The 22,348-nt window shown below is 38.5% G+C and overlaps 1 protein-coding gene across 2 annotated transcripts in view; it reads left to right on the forward strand.

Moving 5' to 3' along the window:
- Nucleotides 1-22,348, forward strand: part of PDGFC (platelet derived growth factor C) — a 249,474-nt gene that overhangs the window by 176,296 nt on the left and 50,830 nt on the right. For both annotated transcript variants that reach the window (XM_054030244.1, XM_054030243.1), the window contains one exon: nucleotides 3,654-3,834. In XM_054030244.1, the coding sequence (XP_053886219.1) occupies nucleotides 3,654-3,834 (181 nt within the window). The remainder of the gene's footprint in view (nucleotides 1-3,653; nucleotides 3,835-22,348) is intronic.

Below are 22,348 nucleotides of genomic sequence, written 5' to 3' on the forward strand. Positions count from 1 at the left end.
CAATTATTTAGTGTATAAATCATCTTTGTAACTTCATTGGAAAATGTGAAACCATTTATCTGTTGTCAGTGCCTTCTCAGTTTTGACTAACAAATCTCTATACAGGAAAGTATAGTTTTGGATATCTGTGGATTTTGCCACTGCTACTGTTCAGCCCTGTCACATGAAGGTTCAGTTTTGCACACCATCCAAGTACAGTTTGGGCCTGTAAACACTAGAGACTCGTAACCATTTTGTTTTGTTATCTTTCACAGCAAGTTTAGGCTCCAGTCAACACGTGCAATGCTAGGAATTTTGAGATGCACATCTGATCTATTTGGCAGGCTCTGACCGAACAGTTGGTTTAGATAACTGACAGGGATAAAGTTAATTGACAGAATTTCAGTATGTCTGGGAAATGTGCTGTTTTTTCTGCTGATGTAGATAGACTTTGTAAAGATTCTCCCCTTTTAATGGTGTAATACCTATTCTGTATAAAAAACTGCCTATTGCTGTGCTCAACAGCAAGAAACTCATTTTTACAGTTTGTAGATTCCCATATGAGAGCAGAAATTTTGTCTAGAACGCCAGATTTGTTTGTTGAACATAAATCCTCTATAAGTCCCCAGGGAGATGTTAGAAAAAGGGAGTAATCATTATAAACCACTTAGTGCTGTATGTACTGTATCATGTTGCTGTGAGAAAGTTATGTTTAATTGGCTCATAAAATAGATTTAATAAATCCTTTAAATAGTGATTTGGGCAATTGTGCACACTGCAATACAATATTAGTGAGTGCATTATAAGGATTACAGTGTCTCCAGAATGTTCACCTGGGGACATACGGCTTTCCACTTATCAGTGATATTGGGTTTGGTGTTCTTTGTTTTTACTTCTACGTGATCTGTTCTTTTTATATCAAACCGCTTTCAAGTGTTTCAAAGTCAGGCTCAATCAAGTTATCATTAGCGACACATATGCTGAATTAAAAGTATACCGGTTGCAACAGAAGCTTGTTTTCAAATAACATGTGCAAAGATTGGGAAGACAAGAACTGAATATAAAAGTGAGCCAAAGATGAACCTTCTTATCTGGGCCTATTTTGCATATGAGTCATAATTCTCATTCCTGGCTTTTGTATGCTAGACAGAATCCTTACTTAGTCTCCCATCTAGCTGAGTTATTAGTGTTCATTTAAAAAAGCTCTAGGTTTAAAGCTATGGAATTTGAATTGTGCATTTACCCCTAGGGTGCCAGGAGTCTGGAAGGTGCAATAGAAAGAAGTGCATAAATTATATAGAAGCACTGGTGACTGTAGTATGCCTGACATCCAATACTTTTGAGTCTGAAGTCAATAAACATAACACCTAACAGATTTTTATTCACATTCCATGAAATAGAAGAAATGATGGCTTCTTTCTTTTGTTTTCTAGCTGAAGCAATAAACTACAAAAAGACCCTCTTAAAAACGTATACGCTGCGTTTAAACGGCAAATTAAAACATGTTCTCAAATCCCTGAGGCTGTAGTACTATTACATGCACATTGTGTTCAGACTAACACATGATCATAAAAGGAAAATATTGATGGATGAATTTAAGAATCAAATTGTATAAATGTATGATGCTCATTTGGAAAATCAAATATAATGGCGATAAAGCAATTAGCAGTATATCATGATTTCAATCAAGATTTAAAACTCAAGTACATGAGAGTAATATCTTGCAAACACATTTTAATGAGCATGTTCATTTTATTCATTTTTAATTAAGTGGAAAAAATACTGGTCCTTTAAACAGAGATAATAAATGTATGAGCCTGACTTGCACAGACATGCAACACAAGAATTTATTGCCTGCTGTCTAGCTAGGGAACTGGGAATAATTATAGAGAGTAAGTTTACTGAAAAAAAAATACAGAAAACTTTAATGGAAAATTGTTACGAAGTAATGATTTTCACATTAAGCAATGCCTGCCTTATTTAGAAGAGTGTGTGTGTGTTTCTCTTCTTTTTTTAAAATCAGAGTATTAGTTACAGTTGTGGGTAGAACTATTTGTTTCTAAGAAAAGAATTGAACTGTATTTATGATTTACCAATTCAGGTTGCTTTGAGAAATGTATTTGGTGTGTTTTCATGTATATATGTGTATGAGAATGTGAGCAATACTAGAAAAATTGAGGGAGAGTAGGAAACTTCCCCAGGCATTTGCAATCACTGTTTTCAAAATCTGAATTATCATTATATATATATATATATATATATATATATATATATATATATATATATATATATATATATATATATATATATATATATATATCCATCCCTAATGGTTATAATATAATCTTCCAAAGACACCTTTAAGCTTAAATAGCAATGCGGCCTCGTATGTCATCAGATGGACAACTCTAGTGCCTCTGCTGTTGCACAGAGATTCCCAAGCTGGAGTAGAGGGAAAACTGACCAGAATTGCCATGTTTTCACTCCTGTTCAGAATCCTGTGAACAGCAATAATTTCCTTTCATGACTGTTTGGGGAAGGTCTGAGAAGCTAGAAACTAGAGGTATTCACTGATGCAGTGTGACTCAAAAACCAAGACTTCAAAAAGGGTTGTGTAAAGGAAGTGCGCACCTTATGTCAGTGAGAAAGTGGTAGAGTAATGGAAACAAACTCCATGAGTGCTCTAACTTACGTTAGGGTCCACTTTGGCCTTCTACTGGTCAAATATCTGGTTTACATGCAGGTGGCTTTAAGCACACTTGTCCCCTTTTACATCTCCCGGGAGTTTCAGCACTGGATTAGCCCTATGCTCCTTGCACACTTCTCCCTAATAATGTCTGTGCCTCTATTTGAGGGGTGAAGTAGAAAGCAGTCTGCTGAGAAGGTTATTCTTAATGACTGTTTCTTGGAGCAGATGATGAGTGGAGTGGATAGGAATGACAAAATACTGGGTTGAGGTATACTTTCATTGTTTGTGTTATGTCTTCAAAACTCAATCTCCAGACCATCCATTGTGAGACAGTTGCCCAAAATGCTGGATAATTTTTGGTACATTCTATACTTAGGCCCTATCCAGCAAAGCTCTCAGTGGAACTACACACACGCTTAAAATTAAGAAAATGCTTAAGAGCTTTGCTGGACTGAAAACTTAATGCCACTTCAAGCCTTTCCAAGCTTTCTTTCCTATCAGAGTACAGGAGGAGAAAGTTGTTAGCTGCAAAAGAAGCCATTGAACATTGGTCATCAGCAAAATACTACTACTACTGCTACTAAATATAGCACATACCAATTACTGTATCACACTTAAAATATTTCAAAATTATGTTATTTCTCTTTTATGATTATTTTCTTCCTCTCTATCCCATATATTGTACTTATTTTCCATATAAGAAACAAACATTTGTTACTAAGAGGTTTTGTTCAAAATGCTAACTCTTGTTCTAACTTTTTTTTTTTTAACTCCACTGAATGGCTTTATTATGTGTTTAAGCCAATAGCAACTTGGATGAAGAACCTAGGATTAAAATTACTGGCTTCAATGACATACTTTCAGCATGAAAAGAGACATTTGTTGTTGGGTTTTTTTAAATGAAATGTGACTATGTTGAGTAAATCATGAGAATTCTGTAGGAAATACATCAGTCAATAAATGTTTGATTTTCTTTTTCTTTCAGGTACGACTTTGTAGAAGTTGAAGAGCCGAGTGATGGCACTATTTTAGGGCGCTGGTGTGGTTCCAGTACTGTGCCAAGCAAACAAATCTCCAAAGGAAACCAGATCAGGATAAGATTTGTATCTGATGAATATTTTTCTTCTGAACCTGGATTCTGCATCCATTATACTCTCCTCATGCCAGTAAGTAACATCATTTCAGGACAAAGAGGTATCAGGAAAACAAAATTTTAACAATACTACTTCTCAGGAGAGTGGCTTGATAGTTTAGGGTTAGTTACTAATTGTTATCTTTCATTATTATCACAATTATTATTCTTAAGTCTGTCTTCCAGGACCATAAATTTTATTTCCGTAATATAACTACCCAAATGTTCTTGTGGTTAGCATGGATGGCTTTGGATTGGGAAGTTGTGGGCTCAGTTGTTCATGTAGAAACTTTAGAAAAACTCTTGCATTACTAACGCAGTACAGTAAAAAAGACATTTTTTTCTAGTTTTGGGAAGAGTTCAGCCATCATAAAGAATGAGTTTCTTGTCTGCTGGAAAACAACATTTCAAAACTACATGGTTGGTTTTTTTTATCCAGTTCCTCATAGCTTATTCTGTGTGTTTTATCTCCTAATTACCCTTACTGGGCATATTGGCTAAAACTCATTATTGAAGAAAAAAACATATTGGGTCAAAGTAATCCATATTGTAATAACTCATATTGTAACTCCGTTGGCTTGAAGCATAAAACTAACTTGAGTGGCATTGCACCAAAAATGCATTTGGCTCATTCACTTGAGTTTTCTTGCCATTTTCCCATAATTTGGGTTTTGGGGGAAGAGGGGCGCACAATCCTGATAGTGGCCTCAAAGTGCTACTGCAATACAAATAATAATAATGATATTTGTAAAGTGCTTTGGATACTTAGATGTAAGGAACTAAATAATTGCAAATTATTAACGAAAATGTGAAACGTTAGGGTTTTTTTCACCTGCAGTGGTTACTAAAAGACCATACATTTGCCACCTCTATATGTAACAAATTGGTTTGCTAGCTTCTTAATAGAACTGTTACATAATCACAGTGAATCCTGAAACTAGCTCATTGTCAAATGTTCATATGAACCCAAAATTCAGTTCAGTTTGTGAACCTAGCCATGCTTTACAGTTTCAGACAGCTGAGTTAAAGGGAGTGGAACATGTATAAGTGAGGGCAAAATTTGACCGAGTATATTCAATTTTAGAAAATGGTAACATAAAATCCAAAAATAGGTGGGTTTTTGGGGGCAACTGTCTAGTTTTTTTCATTTTCTCCCTGACACATGTAACAGGTGGGAAGTAATATTATATATGATTTGTGTGTAATCCAAAAATCTGAAATTTGTGGAATGGTTTAAATAAACACATTCATAAGTTCCAGAATTCCTTTATCTTTACATTTATGCCATTCTGTACAAAACAGATGCTGTAGTAAGAGCTGATTATACTTACTTGAACTGAGAGAGGTGAATTTATATTATCTTCCTCATAATTTGATGAAGAGTAAGTTGGTTAGCATCAGCCATTTTTCTGATGGACAAGAATGTAATAAAAACATTAGAATGTTGTTTCTGCCCTAGTAGCTCCTCCCTCCAATCATTTATATAAGACCATAAGAACGGCCATACTGGGTCAGACCAACAGTCCATCTAGTCCAGTATCGTGGCTTCTGACAGTGGCCAATGCCAGGTATCCCAGAGAGAATGAACAGAACAGGTAATCATCAAGTGATCCATCCCCTGTTGCCCATTCCCAGCTTCTTGCAAACAGAGGCTAGGGACACCATCCTCGCCTATCCTGACTAATAGCCATTGATGGAGCTATCCTCTACTCTCTATATTATTATCCAGTCTGTCAAAAAGTCTTGAATTCAAGAGGTTTGTCCCATTGAGAGGTTCAAGTGAATTAAGTTTTTGAAGAACAAATGCTGAATAAATGAGTTCAAAATGGGCATGTTACATGAGTGGTAAAGACACTATTAGGTTATCCAGATTATTCAAAGCAAGTGGTGTTAAAACCTTTTCACCATATCAGACTGTTATATATTCTGTATATGCCATTCCATAGAGAAATCTCACTTTTCTTATGCTTTTATAAAGCTCCCTTTTCTAGCTCTGCAGGATCATGAGATAGTCAACTCTAAGGTTGTATTATTTGTCTGTATAGAAACTCTGTCATTATGATTGACTTTTACCCATTCTGGGCTTGAAGCAGATGTAATTTTGGAGGTAAGAAGCAACAGAGAGTCCTGTGGCACCTTTAAGACTAACAGAAGTATTGGAGCATAAGCTTTCGTGGGTGAATGCCCACTTCATCAGATGCAAGTGATGAAGTGGGCATTCACCCACGAAAGTTTATGCTCCACTACGTCTCTTAGTCTTAAAGGTGCCACAGGACCCTGTGTTGCTTTTTACAGATTCAGACTAACATGGCTACCCCTCTGATATTTGGAGGTAAGGTTTCACATTCAGAAGTAGAGGGAGGAAATCTTTCTTTGTAAGGTTAATTTAAAACAATGGCAGATGTTTGAAGATTTGAAGAGATTTGGAATGTGAGGATATGTTTCTGAGAGATGGATTAGTGGGCAAGTGACACATTCATAATTTTCAATTTATCACATACATATGAGGTATGTATACACATAACATATTATACATACAATTTGTATGTACAATATGGTACAAATATACATCATATTAGATATATACACTTAGTAATACTGATTTCACTTGCATAGGTATCAGTCAGGAGTATTTCCATTCACATCAGTGGAATTTCACTGGATTAAGTTCAGAATCAGATAAAGCACCCTTGATTTAAAAAGAAAATACAAATCAGTGTTTATCTAGTAAACAGTAGAAATGGATACTTGTCTACATAGAGCAGGGTCTACATAGAGCATTCAGAAGTGGTGTGCCGAGTCTTCATTTATTCACTCTAATTTAAGGTTTTGCATGTCAGTAATACATTTTAACATTTTTAGAAGGTCTCTTTCTATAAGTCTATAATATATAACTAAACTATTGTTGTATGTAAAGTAAACAAGGTTTTTAAAATGTTTAAGAAGCATTTAAAATTAAATTAAAATGCAGAGCCCCCCGGACCCGTGGCCAGGACCCAGGCAGCGTGAGTGCCACTGAAAATCAGCTTTGCGTGCTGCCTTTGGCAGGCGTGCCATAGGTTGCCTACCCCTGACATAGAGCAATAAGATGGAGTACGGGGACTATGATTTTTAAAGCACTCTAATGTGTTGTGCATTAATTAGTCCATATAGACCTTGCTGCTGTGCACTAGGAAACATTACAGAGAGATTATAGTATATACAACTGTAATGCGGAATGTATATAATATACATTAGTCATTACAGTATATACACGAAGAAAGCTCCCATCCCCCAATCTTGATTTTGGACATCTACATACAAGTCAAAAATAGCTAAAAATAACCCCTCCCCCCCAAAAAATGAGTTAATAACCCTACCCCCCAAACAGAAGCTCTAAGTATAACAGATACCCCTTTTTCAATTCCAAAAGTAATTGTGTGGTTATGTATTCATTTCTCCCTTTGGAATAGGAAATAATCTTTATACCCCAAATTTTATCATGTAACAAGCTATAAAGTATAATATTTCATATTTCAATATGCAGCCCATGCAACCATCAACTATGTGGCATTGTATATTTCACATTAATCACAAGTGATGAGCTTCAAAACTGAATTTACTTAATCTAAGATACAGATATTGAAAATTTGGACAAAACTTACTGTCACTAATTTTGCTGTTAACTGTAATTCTGGGGGGGTGGGAGGTTAGTGCTCCTACAATAGAAATATTGTGGGAGGCTCTGCCTCCACATAAACCTGTTACATGCCCTGGAGGAAAGGGGGGAACATGATGGGAGCGGGACCCAGAGGATCTGGAGTGGCTGCCATGGAGCCTGGGATTAGGGAGCAGAAGCCAGAGTGTCTGGAACAGGCCTGGGAGCAGGTAGGAACCCTGAGACCCTCCTTCCCAGCTTGGAGACCCCCCCTCACTCCCCCTCCTATTCCCCTACCTCTCCCCAATTCCCAGGGACCTTCCACCCCCTCTGTGTAATCCTATATCACACTATACTTCAAAAGAGGTAGAAATCCACATGTCCAAAAATGAAAGATGGTTCTGGTTGTGCAGAAGCAAAAAGGCTAAATGAATGCAGAGTAAAGTAATCAAATGGATGCTGAAAAATAACTGGTCTACTTTTATGTCTTGGTCCTAAACAGTTAACATGTTCCTTCCCCTGCCCCCATTCTGCTGAGGGGAGGGATGAGGTAGGCCTTGCAGATTAGCAATGAGAGATTGTTTGAGAAGAAATGAAGCAAAACTGAAATAAAGCAGTGCAAGATTGTTTCTGTTGTTGGAGGCCACACACAGTGAGGGGCACAGGACACATTTCAGGTCTCCTAAGGCGGGGGGAATGACTTTGTTTAATTCTGCTGTAATTTATAATAGTTTTTTTTTTAACTTTTGTATATTAAATTGCAAACCAACATTTTACATGATGATTTAGTATCCAAAGAATGGTGGTAAGCCTGATGATTTTATTTCTCAGACTTAATCAGACAAAAGGAGTTGCAGCAGCTTTGACTTCCTCAGCCACATCATTTTATAGAAAGCTCTTACTCTAGTTCAGACCCTACCCAGTGTAGATGGCAAAGATTCCTTGACCAGATCTAATGATTTTTCTTCAAATACTTGTGTACATAGTACAGAATTCAGACATGTGAAGCTCTTCACTTTTTGAGTATTTACCAGCGGGCCATCCCTTATTTTAGACCTAATTTTATTTCATCTCCTCTGTTTTATACTTGTTCTTCACAAACTTCATACACTTGTATATATAATTTATACTTGTACATTATTTGTTTTGGAGTCTTATGAAGCAGAGGTGTTGGAAATTGTCTGTACTATAGAAACTAACTTGGTATCATTTTAAGCTTCCTAACTTTTTTTTTTTAAATGCCCATCATTTTGAGTCATTCTTCCATGTTGCGTCCAATTGTTTTGAGTCTTTGCTTCACGGAGAGGTACATTACGCACTAAGGATTACTTAATGATGATTTTGCAATTCAGCTTTTTTGGTGTGTAAAGGGGGAAAAAATGTTGCCAAAGAAATGATTTCCAGTAATCTTCAAGTATGTTGTGAAAACCTATTCCACTTCTTCCCCTCCTTCCCCCAATACATTGGTAATTTACACAGTAACTATATACGATTGAAAGAAACCTTATGAACTATTACAATATGTGTCTGGGTAACATTCTTTCTGGTGACTTGTTTAGTTTCAATTATGTCAGTTACAACTTTGTTGTAGAGAGTTTGATGTAATAAAATCTATTGTTACTTGGGGGAGCAAGTGAATGGGACACTTGATGCCTCAGGTGCCATTAAGGAATGCATGACTGATTGCCAAAGTAGTTATTATTATTCAGGGGATTGAGAACAAAGCTGCTCCAGTTGAAGCTCGGGGTGACTATATCCCCCATCTTTCTTGGCACATGGTAGCATGTCATTTGTCATTGAAGATCATGCCAAATTTTTTTTGCAAGAAATATACTTACCCTCTTGTATACAAATTGAGATGGAAATGGAAATCCAAGAATCTTCTGAAAGATCACCTTAGTTTTAAAGGTAATTTGTCAGATGCTTTAGCTTTGGTTGTAATAGATGGGAATCCTGGTGCAACAGGTGAAGAACACGGAGTGCACCATGATCACTCTGAGAGCCAAAACCAAGCTGGAGAAGACCCTGAAGGATGCCATCCGCTGCCAACATGTGGAAAACCTGAAACAGAAGCTGGACCAGGGCAAGGCCTTCGAGATGACGTGCAAGTGGGACGCCAGCAACCACTTCCTCCCCGATGGCAGCTTCACCCAATTTGCCGACTGGAGGTTCATCGACCGGGCCCGGTTCAACTGCGTCCCGCTGAACGTAGCCATCAGTCATGGAAATTGGGACAAGCAATGCAGGCAGTGCGGCTATGCCAACAAGACACTACCCCATGTCTTGTGTAGCTGCAAACCCCATTCTAGAGCCTGGCAGCTGCGATACAATGCCATCCAAGATCGCCTGGTCAGAGCCATCCTGCCACCTGTGGGGAAGATTGCCGTGAACTCCGCCATCCCCGGAACCGACAGCCAACTGCGACCGAACATTGCCATCACCAATGAGGAGCGGAAGAAGATCATCATAGTGGACATCACAGTGCCCTTCAAAAATAGGACCTCGGCTTTCCAAGACACCCGAACTCAAAAGCTAGAGAAATATGTCCCTCTGGTCAACACCGAGAGCTAGGGGCTACGAGATCCAAATTCACACGCTAATCGTCAGATCCCTGGGAGCATGGAACCCCGGTAACGAGCGAGTGCTGAGAGAATGTAGAGTCCATCAATGCTATGCTCGGCTGATGCGGCAACTCCTGGTGTCGGACACCATCAGGTGGTCGAGGGACATCTACATAGAACACATCACGGAACATTGGCAATATCAGAAGGAATGAACTGGAGTGCCAATGAGAAGCGCAGTCAGGAAAGTAACTAAAATACTTTCCTGGTGGACTGTTTTTTCTCTAAATGGGCAACCTATCTGAAATTCTCAATTACTAAGGGACAGTCGTCACTCATTGATATATTTTGCTTTCCGCCACCAACTCTCTATATAACTTTTTTCATGAGTAATGTATCTGAATGCATGGATGCTAATATCTAAACTGTAGTCTTAAATTCATTTACCTAAATTTGGGTTATTGCTGATTATGCAGTATATGTATCTTATGAGTTTAAAAACAAACTTTGTATTGTGGGGATAATCTAAGCACTATACCCAGATGTACAAACACTCTTTTCTCAACCTATGTATTATATAATTTTTTTAACATTAGCTTTAATAAATTTTTTAAGTGTGTACTATTGACGTAAGAGAAGAGTCTTTAGGAGAGGCCATTGGAGTAGAAATTTACAGAGATCTTCTGTTTAGAACTATTTAGTCACTTTTTACTGTATTCCCTCCAGTTCAGCAAAGCTGTGGAACATCAAAGACTTGTTTCACCCCATTTAGCTTATATTAAATGTGTGTTAGTTTGGTTTGCTCGGTGGTTTTTGTTGTGTCTTTATGTAAGAACATTTTTGTCCCCCCCCAACCCCCACAACTAAAAAAAATCAAAAACTGAAACAATGAGGATAAGAGGGAGGGGAACTTTGCAGCAACCAGAGATAATGAAGGCTCTTATCCTGCAAAGGACATCTGATGGGCAATCCTTTGCTCCAAGTCAGAGCCCACCAGGGGGTGAAATCCTGGCTCCACTGAAGTCAATAGGAGTTTTGCCCTTGACTTTGGTGGGGCCAGGATTTCATCTTAGCTGTTTTGGGATGTTAATTCTCATAAACCCTGGTGGGAAAAGACCATTAAAGCCAAATCTTGTTTCCCTGAGTTCTCAGAAGAAAAGGATGAATATACTTCTCTTAATAACTGCTCCACTAAATAAATGTTTTTAGCTGATCTGCCAAATTTACCAGGTTTCTTACCACCACGCTAAACTTGGAATATACTTAGTTTACTCAGCACTGGAGTGTCTCTCTTCTTCTTTTAAATCGGTCTGTAAAAAGCATTTTGACAGAAGCTCATACGGAAAATCATTTTAAAAAATAAAAGGAAAAGAAAAAAACTTTGTGACCTTAATGTGAAAGTACTTAATGATTAATTGGGTGGAGTTTAGTGTTTGTAGAAAAAAATAGTTTTTTTTTTTTTTTGCCAAGTATTTTTGCCTAATCTTATCAGTTCATCATATGCATGTCACAGGGATCTGAGACCTGTTTAAGATTTTGTGTTATCCTTTTTATCCCACTCTTTATTCCAGTGTAACAGAATATATGTCATTGCCTAGAAATCAATGATTTTTTTAAAAATGAGGAAAACATTTAATTGTTACATAACATATTCCATGTGGCCACCCCTAATATTTCAGAGGAAAGAGATAAAAGCAAAGCAAAACAGAACAAACCCTGCCAGAAAACACGCAAGCAATGGAAAAATCCCTTCCTGACCCCTGCCAGTGGCTGGTTGAACCCCTGAAGCATGAATTTTTGGAACATAAGACATAAACCAGAAGTGAGTCCCAGGGCGGTTTAACTCTGTTCCCTAACAATAATAATGAGAACAACCTCCAAAAATCATCTAATTTCTGGGGACAACCACCACCACATGTGCAAGCATGTTCCCCTTTCCTCACAACCCCGCCAACAGACTGTCTTCCTACCAGCAAAAATACAATGGATATTAACTGGAGTCAAATGCCATCTAAACAATAATTTATAAATTAAATAAAATAGTTCTGAGCTATATACATTGAAGATGTATATCCCCTTTCCCATTTAGAGACCCACTCATTCAGATGAATTTTTTTGTCCAAATCCCTCTTCCATTTTCCTGTCTGGGTTGTTTTCTTACCAACATCTTTTCAATGAAAATTGTATATACAAATTGAAGCTTTTGTTCCAGCTTGCTCCTGCATTACCTCATCGATGGACAGAAGGTCTCCCTTTACAAGGGCTATCTTTACAAGAGCTGCCTTATATCCAGATTTCACAATGAAATATTTGACTTGTAAATATTAAAAATATGGGATCTTTTATTTACATTGGTACATACTACTTGGTATGATTTCAAATCAGGATCAGCTGTCCAAATTGAGTAATCTCAGCTTTTATCCACAATAAATAGTAACTTTGATATTTCCTGGGGATCAATTCCTAATTCTTAATGAAAGTATTTAAGGGTTGAGGGCCCCAACAATGGGAATTAAAAACAAAAAAAAAGGTCAAAAGCTGCTTAAGTGGTCTGGATGAATGGGTGATTGCTTGCTTGATTTTTAAAATTGGTGACTTGCATTACTTGTTACCCAAGAGTTATTATGAATAACTATTTCGGCTCCAGTCCTGTTTGAGTAATAATAAATAAAAATAATTAATGGAGATATCTCATCTCCTAGAGCTGGAAGGGACCTTGAAAGGTCATTGAGTCCAGCCCCCTGCCTTCACTAGCAGGACCAAGTACTGATTTTGCCCCACATCCCCAAGTGGCCCCCTCAAGGATTGAACTCACAACCCTGGGTTTAGCAGGCCAATGCTCAAACCACTGAGCTATCCCTCCCTCCAATAATAATCTGTTATTAACTCAGTTGATCACATCTTTTAATTGTGATGCATAATAATAATAAGTCATGTTAGGGACAGTTAGTCTACCACACTTTGTAGGCTTATACAGAACTTTAGAACTCACCCTTTGTCTTTTGTTTCCATGTAAATTTTAATACCACATTCTGTCATGTTTGTAATGTCATGTCAGCGATATCAACAGGGATGCACTCAAACAAAAATAACAACTTTGGAAGGATATTCATCTTTACTGAGGCTACCCTACCTAGCCAAGAAATTTCATATTTATTCTATTCCTGCAAGTCTCTTATTATTTTATTCCACATTGGAGGGTAATTTGCCTTTAAAAGATTTTTTTTCTCTACAATATTAATTCCTAAACATTGACCCTTTAGGGGATATAACTTCCTAAAATGTCCTGCCCAAATTCCAATATCAATTCTTCTGTAATTTTTAACAAGGATTTAGATCCTACAAATGTAAGAAGACATCGTCATCATACAAAACTATTGTGTGTTTCAATCCAGAAGGTGTTTTGATGCCCTTTACCAAGGAGACTTTTCTCACATTTGCTGCAAATGGCTCCATTACCAAAACAAACAGGGGGATAACCCTATCTTCTACCCCTAGCCAAATTAAAAGAAGGGGATTGATGATGCACCATTAACCCAAGCAGACTCTTGAGGATGAGTACACAGGGCCAAGTTGCCCCTATAAAACTGATTTCCAAAGCCAAACCTTACCAAAATCTGTCTGAGGTTCTCCCTCTCCAGCTGGGTTGAAGGTTTTCTCAGCATCTAAAGAAGAAGCATGCAGCAAGAATTGCTAGAATTAACATTATAAATCAAATTCAGAGTTTTTCTGATAATATCAGATTGAAGAGGGTAAGCAAATTTGGGCAAGATGATGCTCAATCTGTTTGCTAGTACCTTGGCATTAATTTTAGCATCCATGTTAATTAAAGTAGGTCTATATGATGCACAATTGGTAAGATATTTTCTTTCTTTAGGAATGACCAGTTTTTGTCTCTTCCTGTGAACCTGGAATCTTGTTCCCCTGTGATATATCATGAAACAATTCAGTTAAAAAAAAGGGACCAACACTTACTTTAGAGCTCTATAATACTGCGCAGAAAACCCAAAGGCACCTTGAGCTTTACTCGATTTTAAAGTCTTAATTACAACTTTGACTTCCTCAGCAGCAATTTGCCTATTAAGAGCTGACACATCATCTTCTGAGAGCTATTCAGGGATTGGATTTTCTGAACCATACAAAGTATGGAAAAAGTTAGCAAATGTTTCAGAGATCTGTTTGATGCCAATTAGTAAATCTCCCTTTTTATTTTTAATCATAGGGATGGCTGAATTATCCTGTTACCTTTTTAACTTTTTTCAACTTTATTGCCCTTTTCATAATATTTTTGTTTAATATATCTAAGTGTTTGCTCAGCCTTACCTGTTTGTAACAGGTTAATATTCCCTCTTCTAATTTATTTTCTTATACTATTTTAGATCCTGTAGATTTATGTCTACCTTCCAAAACAGAAAGTTTTTGAACCATACTCTCTTCTTCAAGATCTCTCATCTTTTTGAGGTATGATGCTTTATTTATAAGGATCCTCCTCTTTATCACCTTTCCAGCATACCAGAGAACACTTTTATTGATCCTTTCTTTATAGTTTTCATCTATATGTTGCTGAACATTTTCTTCCAGCTCTTGAATTCTAAGGGAGTCATACATGAAAGCTCTGTTCAACTGCCAGGCCTTTTGTTTTTCCACTGAGTTCCAATCTTTTAATCTGATATATGCAGGGGCATGAACAGACCAATTTATATCTGCCATATATATTTTGACTAAATTAGTCAGGGTCCTAGACACAAAAATCATATAAATCCTGGAATAAGGTCCATGAGGAGGAGAATAATATATATAGCCCCTGACATTCAGATTCAGCTCCCCCTAGGCATGTATCTCTTAGAATAATATCATCTTCACTGAAACATCCTAAATCCCTAAAAAACGAATTAAAAAGAGAAGTTTGCCTCTAACTGGGAGCGTATATCTTGGCTAAGGTGAAAAGTTTACCTAAAAAGGACCCTTAATTAAAATACATCTGCCCTCTACAGTGTGTGCTGAAACAATAAAAGGGAAGTGTTTAGCAAAGAGTGTTGTCACCACTCTTCTGTTAGATTGCTCTGGAGAGACATATGGTATCTGTATCCAAGAAGTGTTCAGGTATTTATACTCATTTTTCTTCAAGCGTGTTTCTTGTAAATAGATTATTCTAGTAAAACCTTTTCAGTGAGCAGAATATATTTTTCCTTTTTGTTGGACTGTTCATCCCCTTCATGTTAACAATCATGATGTTAATAAACTTACCCATGACTACCAGCTCTGCTCTCACCCTGTATACTAATCTTTGTTAAAAGTAGTGAGACCCTCTCCCCCAGCCAGATGCGAGGGCTCCATTATATTTGTGATTCTTCTGTAAGTAAAATTTTTTACAGTGTTCCCATCAAACACACAGTCATTTTAAAACTCACACATATGTTGCTTTTCCTTTTGTAATGCCTATATTGTTGTACCCTGATCCTGAGTCTGATTTACCATAAACTTTTAAATTCTGGGCCCTAACATTTTTATATTAATGTAATCTTTTCTATTAAAGCATCCAACAATATTTAACATCTGTTCCCTGAGCCCCTGTTTCCCTCCTCCACCCTCCCTGGGCATTCCCCCATTGTCACCTGGTCCCCTCTAACTATGAGAGCCCAGACTTTCCTTACTTCCTCCACAGGCTTATTAATTCCCTGCTCAAAGAAGGGTTTATTTTTCTTTTCTTTTTTTAAACATATATTCTTAAGAACTAAGCCTTATTTAATCAGGCCAAACACCTTTATAACGTTGGATCTTGTGAGATTATTATACCATCTTTGAGTTTACCTATTCTTAAAATATTCTACCAAAGATGACCCTTCAATTAACATAAATTTTTGAATATTTATAATTATTCTAATTCAGTAAGGGAGATCTGGGCCTCCTGCTAGTTTGTTGTTAATTTAATGTTGTGGTTTATATTATAAAATAAATTAACTATGATGTTGTATCTACTAAGTATATGTATCCACCTAGAGTAAAATATCCTGGGTGCTATACAGCCCAGCTTTCATTTCACTATATCCCTTTATCATTATAACCACATGGATATAGAATCTATTATCTATTGTAATGTCTTAGCCCATATACTAATCTTGTTCTTCTGGATCTGGACTGTTTCTTCTGCTTTCATATCTGTCCTGTTGTATCGGTGCATCTTTCTGAGCTGTTCAGGCTCTCTTTGATCTCCTTGATTTCCAGTGATTTCTTGGTGATCTGTAGAACCAATGTCTTTAATCCCATTCATATTTTTTGGATCTAATTTGCCCATTCCCATGTCCATAAGTACCTGTTTCCCTTCTTTTGAATCTGAAATAGACATATATCTGTCCTTCCATTTAAAGGATTGTCTAAATGGGAATGCCCCTTTGTATCTTATGTTCTTTCTAAGAATTGTGGTCACCTGGTATAGTTCCTTTTGCTTTCTCAGGGTTGAGGATGCCAGATCTGGGAAAATTTGTATGTACTGGTTAAGAATCATCATTGGTCCAGCTCCTCTTCCTCATTATCCTCTGTGTTTTATCCTTGTCTTGATAGTAGTTGGGCAGTCATGTCTCTTGGTCTGGAGCCTGCTTGGGGGCCTGAGGAAAAGAGATCTGCTCTCTCAATATGAATGCGATCTTTATTGGCCACTTTTAATATGTCATGGAAAATATCATCTAATGTGTCCAGCAGATTTCTCAATTCAGTCTCCTCTGGAATACCTCTCATCCTTATGTTATTCCTGCAGTCTCCATTTTCTGTGTCCTCCAGCTTTAATTCTATTTCTTTTTCTCTTTTTCAATTTCGATTTTTTTCATCGCTACTAGTAATGCTGTTCGATTGCTCAGCTAATCCTGTTTCCAATTTGATATTTTCCCATTAATCTAATCAATTTTTAGGGTGCGTTAGGATTTGCAAAGACTGGATCAAGGGGATCCCAGCATCTGTCACTTTAGAGGGCAGCTAGTGTTCAGGGGCTGGTAAAGTAAGCAGAGGTCTGTAAAAACTTCTCTCTCGCTCGCTCGCGCTCTCTCTCTCTAACTTCCAATGACACTGGCTGCATGTTGGTCTCTCAGGATATCCCATTCCTAGAAGCAGCCACTCAAGCAGAGCTGACAGAAACTAGCAGGAGGCAGGGCAACTTAGAAGGGAACAACACTTACTCTGCCTGCCCACCACCCCACAAACACCTGAACCAAGTAACTGATAGCCCCCAGCCTGTGAGGAGAAAGACCCGTAGTGCCATGCTCCCGAAATCATTGCTTTCTTCCTTCTTGGGCAAGTGGGGAGAACACGGCTTAGTGCCCTCTCTGCCTTGGTTTGTGAGGAATGAGGGGGAGAGAGCAGGAATACAACATGGAGGATTAAACAATCAGTTTGCTAGCACCTAGAGGATAATAGGATTTGTCAAGATCAAATCATGACAAACCAACCTAGTTTCCTTCTCTGACCAGGTTACTGTTGTTGTGGATGTGGGGAAGCTGTAGATGTGATTTATCTTGATTTTACTAAGGCTTTTGTCAGAGTCCCACATGACAGTCTCATAAGCAAAGTAGGGAAATGTAGTCTAGATGAAAAAATTATGAGGTAGGTGCACAACTGGTTGAAAAAGCTTACTTACAGTAGTTATCAGTGGATCACTGTCAAACATGGAGGTGAGATCCTGTAAAGATCTGTCCTGGTTCCAGTACTATTAATATTTTCATTATATTGATAATAGAGTGGAGAGTATGCTTATAAAATTTGCAGATGACACTAAGGGAAATTTAGGTTAGATACTAGAAAATTTTTCAAACTCTAAGGATAGTTCAGTTTCGGAATAAGTTACTGAGGGTACATCTACACTACAGGGGGGAGTCAATTTAAGATACGCAAATTCAGCTACGTGAATAGCGTAGCTGAATTCGACGTATCGCAGCCGACTTACCCCGCTGTGAGGACGGCGGCAAAATCGACTTCTGCGGCTTTCTGTCGGCGGCGCTTACTCCCACCTCCGCTGGTGGAGTAAGAGCGCCGATTTGGGGATCGATTGTCGCATCCCGAGAGGTCGATTTCTACCCGCCGATTCAGGCGGGTAGTGTAGACCTAGCCTGAGAGACATTGTGGAATCCCCATCACTGCAGGTTTTTAAGAACAGGTTAGACAAACGTCTGTCAGGAACGGTCTAGGTATATTTCTTCTTGCCTCATTGCACGGGGAGAGACAAGGTGGGCTCTCAAAGTTCTTTCCAGCCCTACATTTCAATGTATCTATGAATTGGTGTAATATTTATTTTCTGAAAATGGTAAGGCACTGAGAGAAGGGGGGAGACACTTCTCAAGTCCCTCTACACCTCTCCTCCTTCAACAGGGATAGAGAGAGAAAGATGGAGAAATTTGATTGGGTGCAGAGGGTGAGAAGGGGCACCGAAAAAAAACAAGGAAATTCCATAGGGAGAAAGAAAGGGGGGGGGGGCGGCAGAAAGGAAGCTGGACTCTGTGTGTTGGTGAGGGGAAATTTGGAGCTGACATGAGGGACTGGTGATGTTGTGATGAGGTCAACTTAGAATCAGAGAAGATTAGGGTTGGAAGAGACCTCAGGAGGTCATTTAGTCCAGCCCCTGCTCAAAGCAGGACCAATCCCGATTAAATCATCGCAGCTAGGGCTTTGTCAAGCCAGACCTTGAAAACATCTACAGACGGAGGTTCCACCACCTCCTTAGATAACCCATTCCAGTGCTTCACCACCCTCCTAGTTAAATAGTTTTTTCTAATATCCAACCTAGACCTCCCCCACTGCAACTTGAGACCATTGCTCCTTGTTCTGTCATCTGCCACCACTGAAAACAGCCAAGCTCCATTCTCTTTGGAATTCCCCTTCAAGTAGTTGAAGGCAGCTATCAAATCCCCCCTCACTCTTCTCTTCTGCAGACTAAATAACCCCAGTTCCCTTAGTCTCGCCTCATAAGTCATGTGCCCCAGCCCCCTACTCATTTTCATTGCCCTCCGCTGGACTTTCTCCAATTTGTCTACATCCTTTCTGTAGTGGGGGGCCTAAAACTGGATGCAATACTTCAAATGTGGTCTCACCAGTGCTGAATAGAGGGGAATAATTACTTCCCTCAATCTGCTGGCAATGCTCCTACTAATGCAGCCCAATATGCTATTGCCTTCTTGGAAATAAGGGCACACTGTTGACTCATATCCTGCTTCTCGTCCACTGTAATCCCCAGGTCCTTTTCTGCAGAACTGCCGCTTAGCCAGTCAGTCCCCAGCCTGTCATGGTGCATGGGATTCTTCCGTCCTAAATGCAGGACTCTGCACTTGTCCTTGTTGAACCTCGCCAGATTTATTTTGGCCCAATCCTCCAATTTGTCTAGGTTGCTTTGGACCCTTTCTTTACCCTCCAGTTTATCTACCTCTCCCCCCAGCTTAGTGTCATTCGCGAACTTGCTGAGGGTTCAGTCCATCCCATCATCCAGATCATTAATGAAGATGTTAAACAAAACCTGCCCCTGGTCCGACCTCTGGGGCACTCCGCTTGATACCAGCTGCCAACTAGACATCAAGCTGTTGATCATTACCCATTGAGCCCGACAATCTAGCCAGCATTCTATCCACCTTATAGTCCATTCACCCAATCCGTACTTCTTTAACTTGCTGGCAAGAATACTGTGGAAGACCGTATCAAAAGCTGTGCTAAAGTCAAGGTATAACTTGGAGGACTGTGATTGCGAGGGGTGGAAATGTTTAGGGTGTTTGTTTCAATCACCTGTTTCTGTGCCACAGCAGGGAATATGAAAAGTCCCCTTTACAAATTCATTATACACCACTTACTCTTAGGCTTGTTGCTCCCTTTTATTTGAAATGTTTTCAAGAGAAATTAAGGGTAGATAGAAAATTCCAAATTTTGAAAATGTCTTCCTTTTCCTTGACTCTTACACGTTCAAAAACCTTCTAAAAACTTTGAGCTCTGAAGATGTGTTTAGTGATCTGACTGCCATATATGTATATCACCTCAAGTAATTTGTGTTTTTTTTTTTTTTTTTTTTTGGTAATTTCTGAAGGAACAATATTTCACCATTTTTTGTGAAAATTTCAAGAGATCAAATCCTATACAGTCCTAGGAAACTGAGAACCATGCAGATCAGGTCTATATTAATGGAAAAAAGAAAAATGCTATGCATGTATATAAGGAAAGTGCTTTGGGGAATTGAAAAGTATTGATTGGATAGCCATCTGAATTAACACAGTCATTAGTCTTGGTATTATCCCTGCCATACAGCTTGATTTTATTGATATATAGTTTACACCTACTATGTTATTAAGGGCAGGGAATGCAGACCAGGGATCTTAAAGTAATTTTCAGTCCTGGGGTTTTAGCATTGCCAGTCATGTGATTTTTCTGGGAGCCTTTCTTTAAATTTAAAGGAGAGTTTCTGAGTACTCTAAATAAGTTATAAAAATGTTGAAGTATTTCAAAAAAATTTACTGGATTAGCTCTGAGATTGCATTCACTAATCAGACAGTAGAGATTAGACCTCAAGATTTTAAAATATGGATACCTAAAATCAAGCTCCTGAGTGCAAATGTGGGCATCTAAATAAGTGGCCTGATTTTAAAATGTTTATCTTCACAAATAAATTGTTCCTCTCATGATGCCCTAGAAATATAATCCTAACATTTATTTTTTAGTATTTTTGTTTAATTAATTAAATTTCTTGGCAAAATGCTGTTTCTTTATTTACAGTTTTTAAATGTCCCAAGATTGAAGAAATAAGACATGCACTAACTAAAAAGTTTTCGGAATTGTATGTTGTAATTAAATATATCATTATTTTCATTTTATGATTGACTGTGCATGTGAAGGACATTTCAAATTTTCAAGTATTTAACATAGTGAAAGAAACAGTTCCTATTTTTCCAAATGGTAAAACGCTTTCCTAGAATATTTGGGGATTTTCTTTTCTTTTTTTAAATTACATTTATGCAAATATGGTTAACTACAGCTGATTAGTATGCAGTGTTGTTGTAGCTGTGTTGCTACCTTATCTTTCTTACAGCTGATTAGAGGAAGACAGCTAAAAATACTGGTCTTTTTTTAAACAATTTGTTGTTTTCTGCTTGCACACATGACAAACCTTCTCTGAACTGATCTTTAGGGTTGATATTGTCTCTTCTTTCAAAGCTGTCCTTAAGACCAATTTCTGCTAGAATGTGTGTTTTTAAAAAATCACCAAATTAATTATGGCCATGTTGAGGGGGAGATGGGGCTAGTTGACCATTTATCAATTTATAATGATACAATAAATTCTGTGTGTGTGTGTATGTAAATATAGGCAGAGCTGGAGCACCAACTATAAGGTTGGTGAACACTTCTCATTATGTTTTGAATTGCTTATGACTTTGCCAACTATTAACATTTCATGCTGACATTTGCTATCCTGAGTATCTGCCTGAGGCTTAGGAAAACTTCAGCCAGAATCAATGGGGAAAATGTTATTTTGCCTATATTATGAAATTGTGGCAACCTTTTCTTTAAGAAGCTCTAGAACCTCCATGCTTTGGAGTAGGGACTTAAAATTTGGCAAGGGGTGGCCTTTGCATCAGGGATGTGGTTTTTGCTGTTCTGTAAATATCCACCCAAATTTGGCCAAGTTATAAGCCTTTGAAAAATATCATACATATGTAGAGACTTGCTAGCAGTTCCCATCTAAAATCTCTGGAGATTCCATCTGCACAGTGCATGTTTCAGCCCAGGGCTGAGCAGGACTGTCCCTGCAATTGCTGCTCTAGGCTGGCTCTAGGCACTGGTACTGAGAGCAGTGAGTTTGTGTCTCCTGTGTTCTCTGTCCCCTGCTGGGCCCTGGCAACATGGAGGAAGAAGGTGCCTGAATTGAATGCAGAGAGGCTAAGAGCCAGATCAGCTGGGCGGGATGAGGAGGTAGATTTGGGAAAAAATGCCTTGAGGGTGGTGGAAACTGGGATGGGAGGTGGGGGGGTAGAGGGAAACTGGGACTCTGAATTGGGGTAAGGGAAACTGTGATTGGGAGCCAGAGGAGATTGAGTTGTTGGGCAAGGAGACTCAGAATGGGGTGAGAAGAGACTGGGACTGACTGGGAAAGGGGGACTGGGAGCTAGAGTGGGAAACTGGGATCCTTTGGGAATAGACTCAAATTTGGATGAGGAGTGAGCAGGGAAGGAGACTGGGACTGAATGGCAAGGATACAGTGGTAAAAGAAAGGAGGTTGGACAGATGGATCTGACAAGGTGCATGGGGAGAACAGGGTAGGCAAATACACTGGAACAAGAAGCCAGGAAGGTGAATAGCTATGGTAGGTACCGGGAGAGGTGTGGAGGGAGAAT

This window comes from Malaclemys terrapin, chromosome 5 (genome assembly GCF_027887155.1).
Source record: "Malaclemys terrapin pileata isolate rMalTer1 chromosome 5, rMalTer1.hap1, whole genome shotgun sequence".
Taxonomy (NCBI): Eukaryota; Metazoa; Chordata; order Testudines; family Emydidae; genus Malaclemys; species Malaclemys terrapin.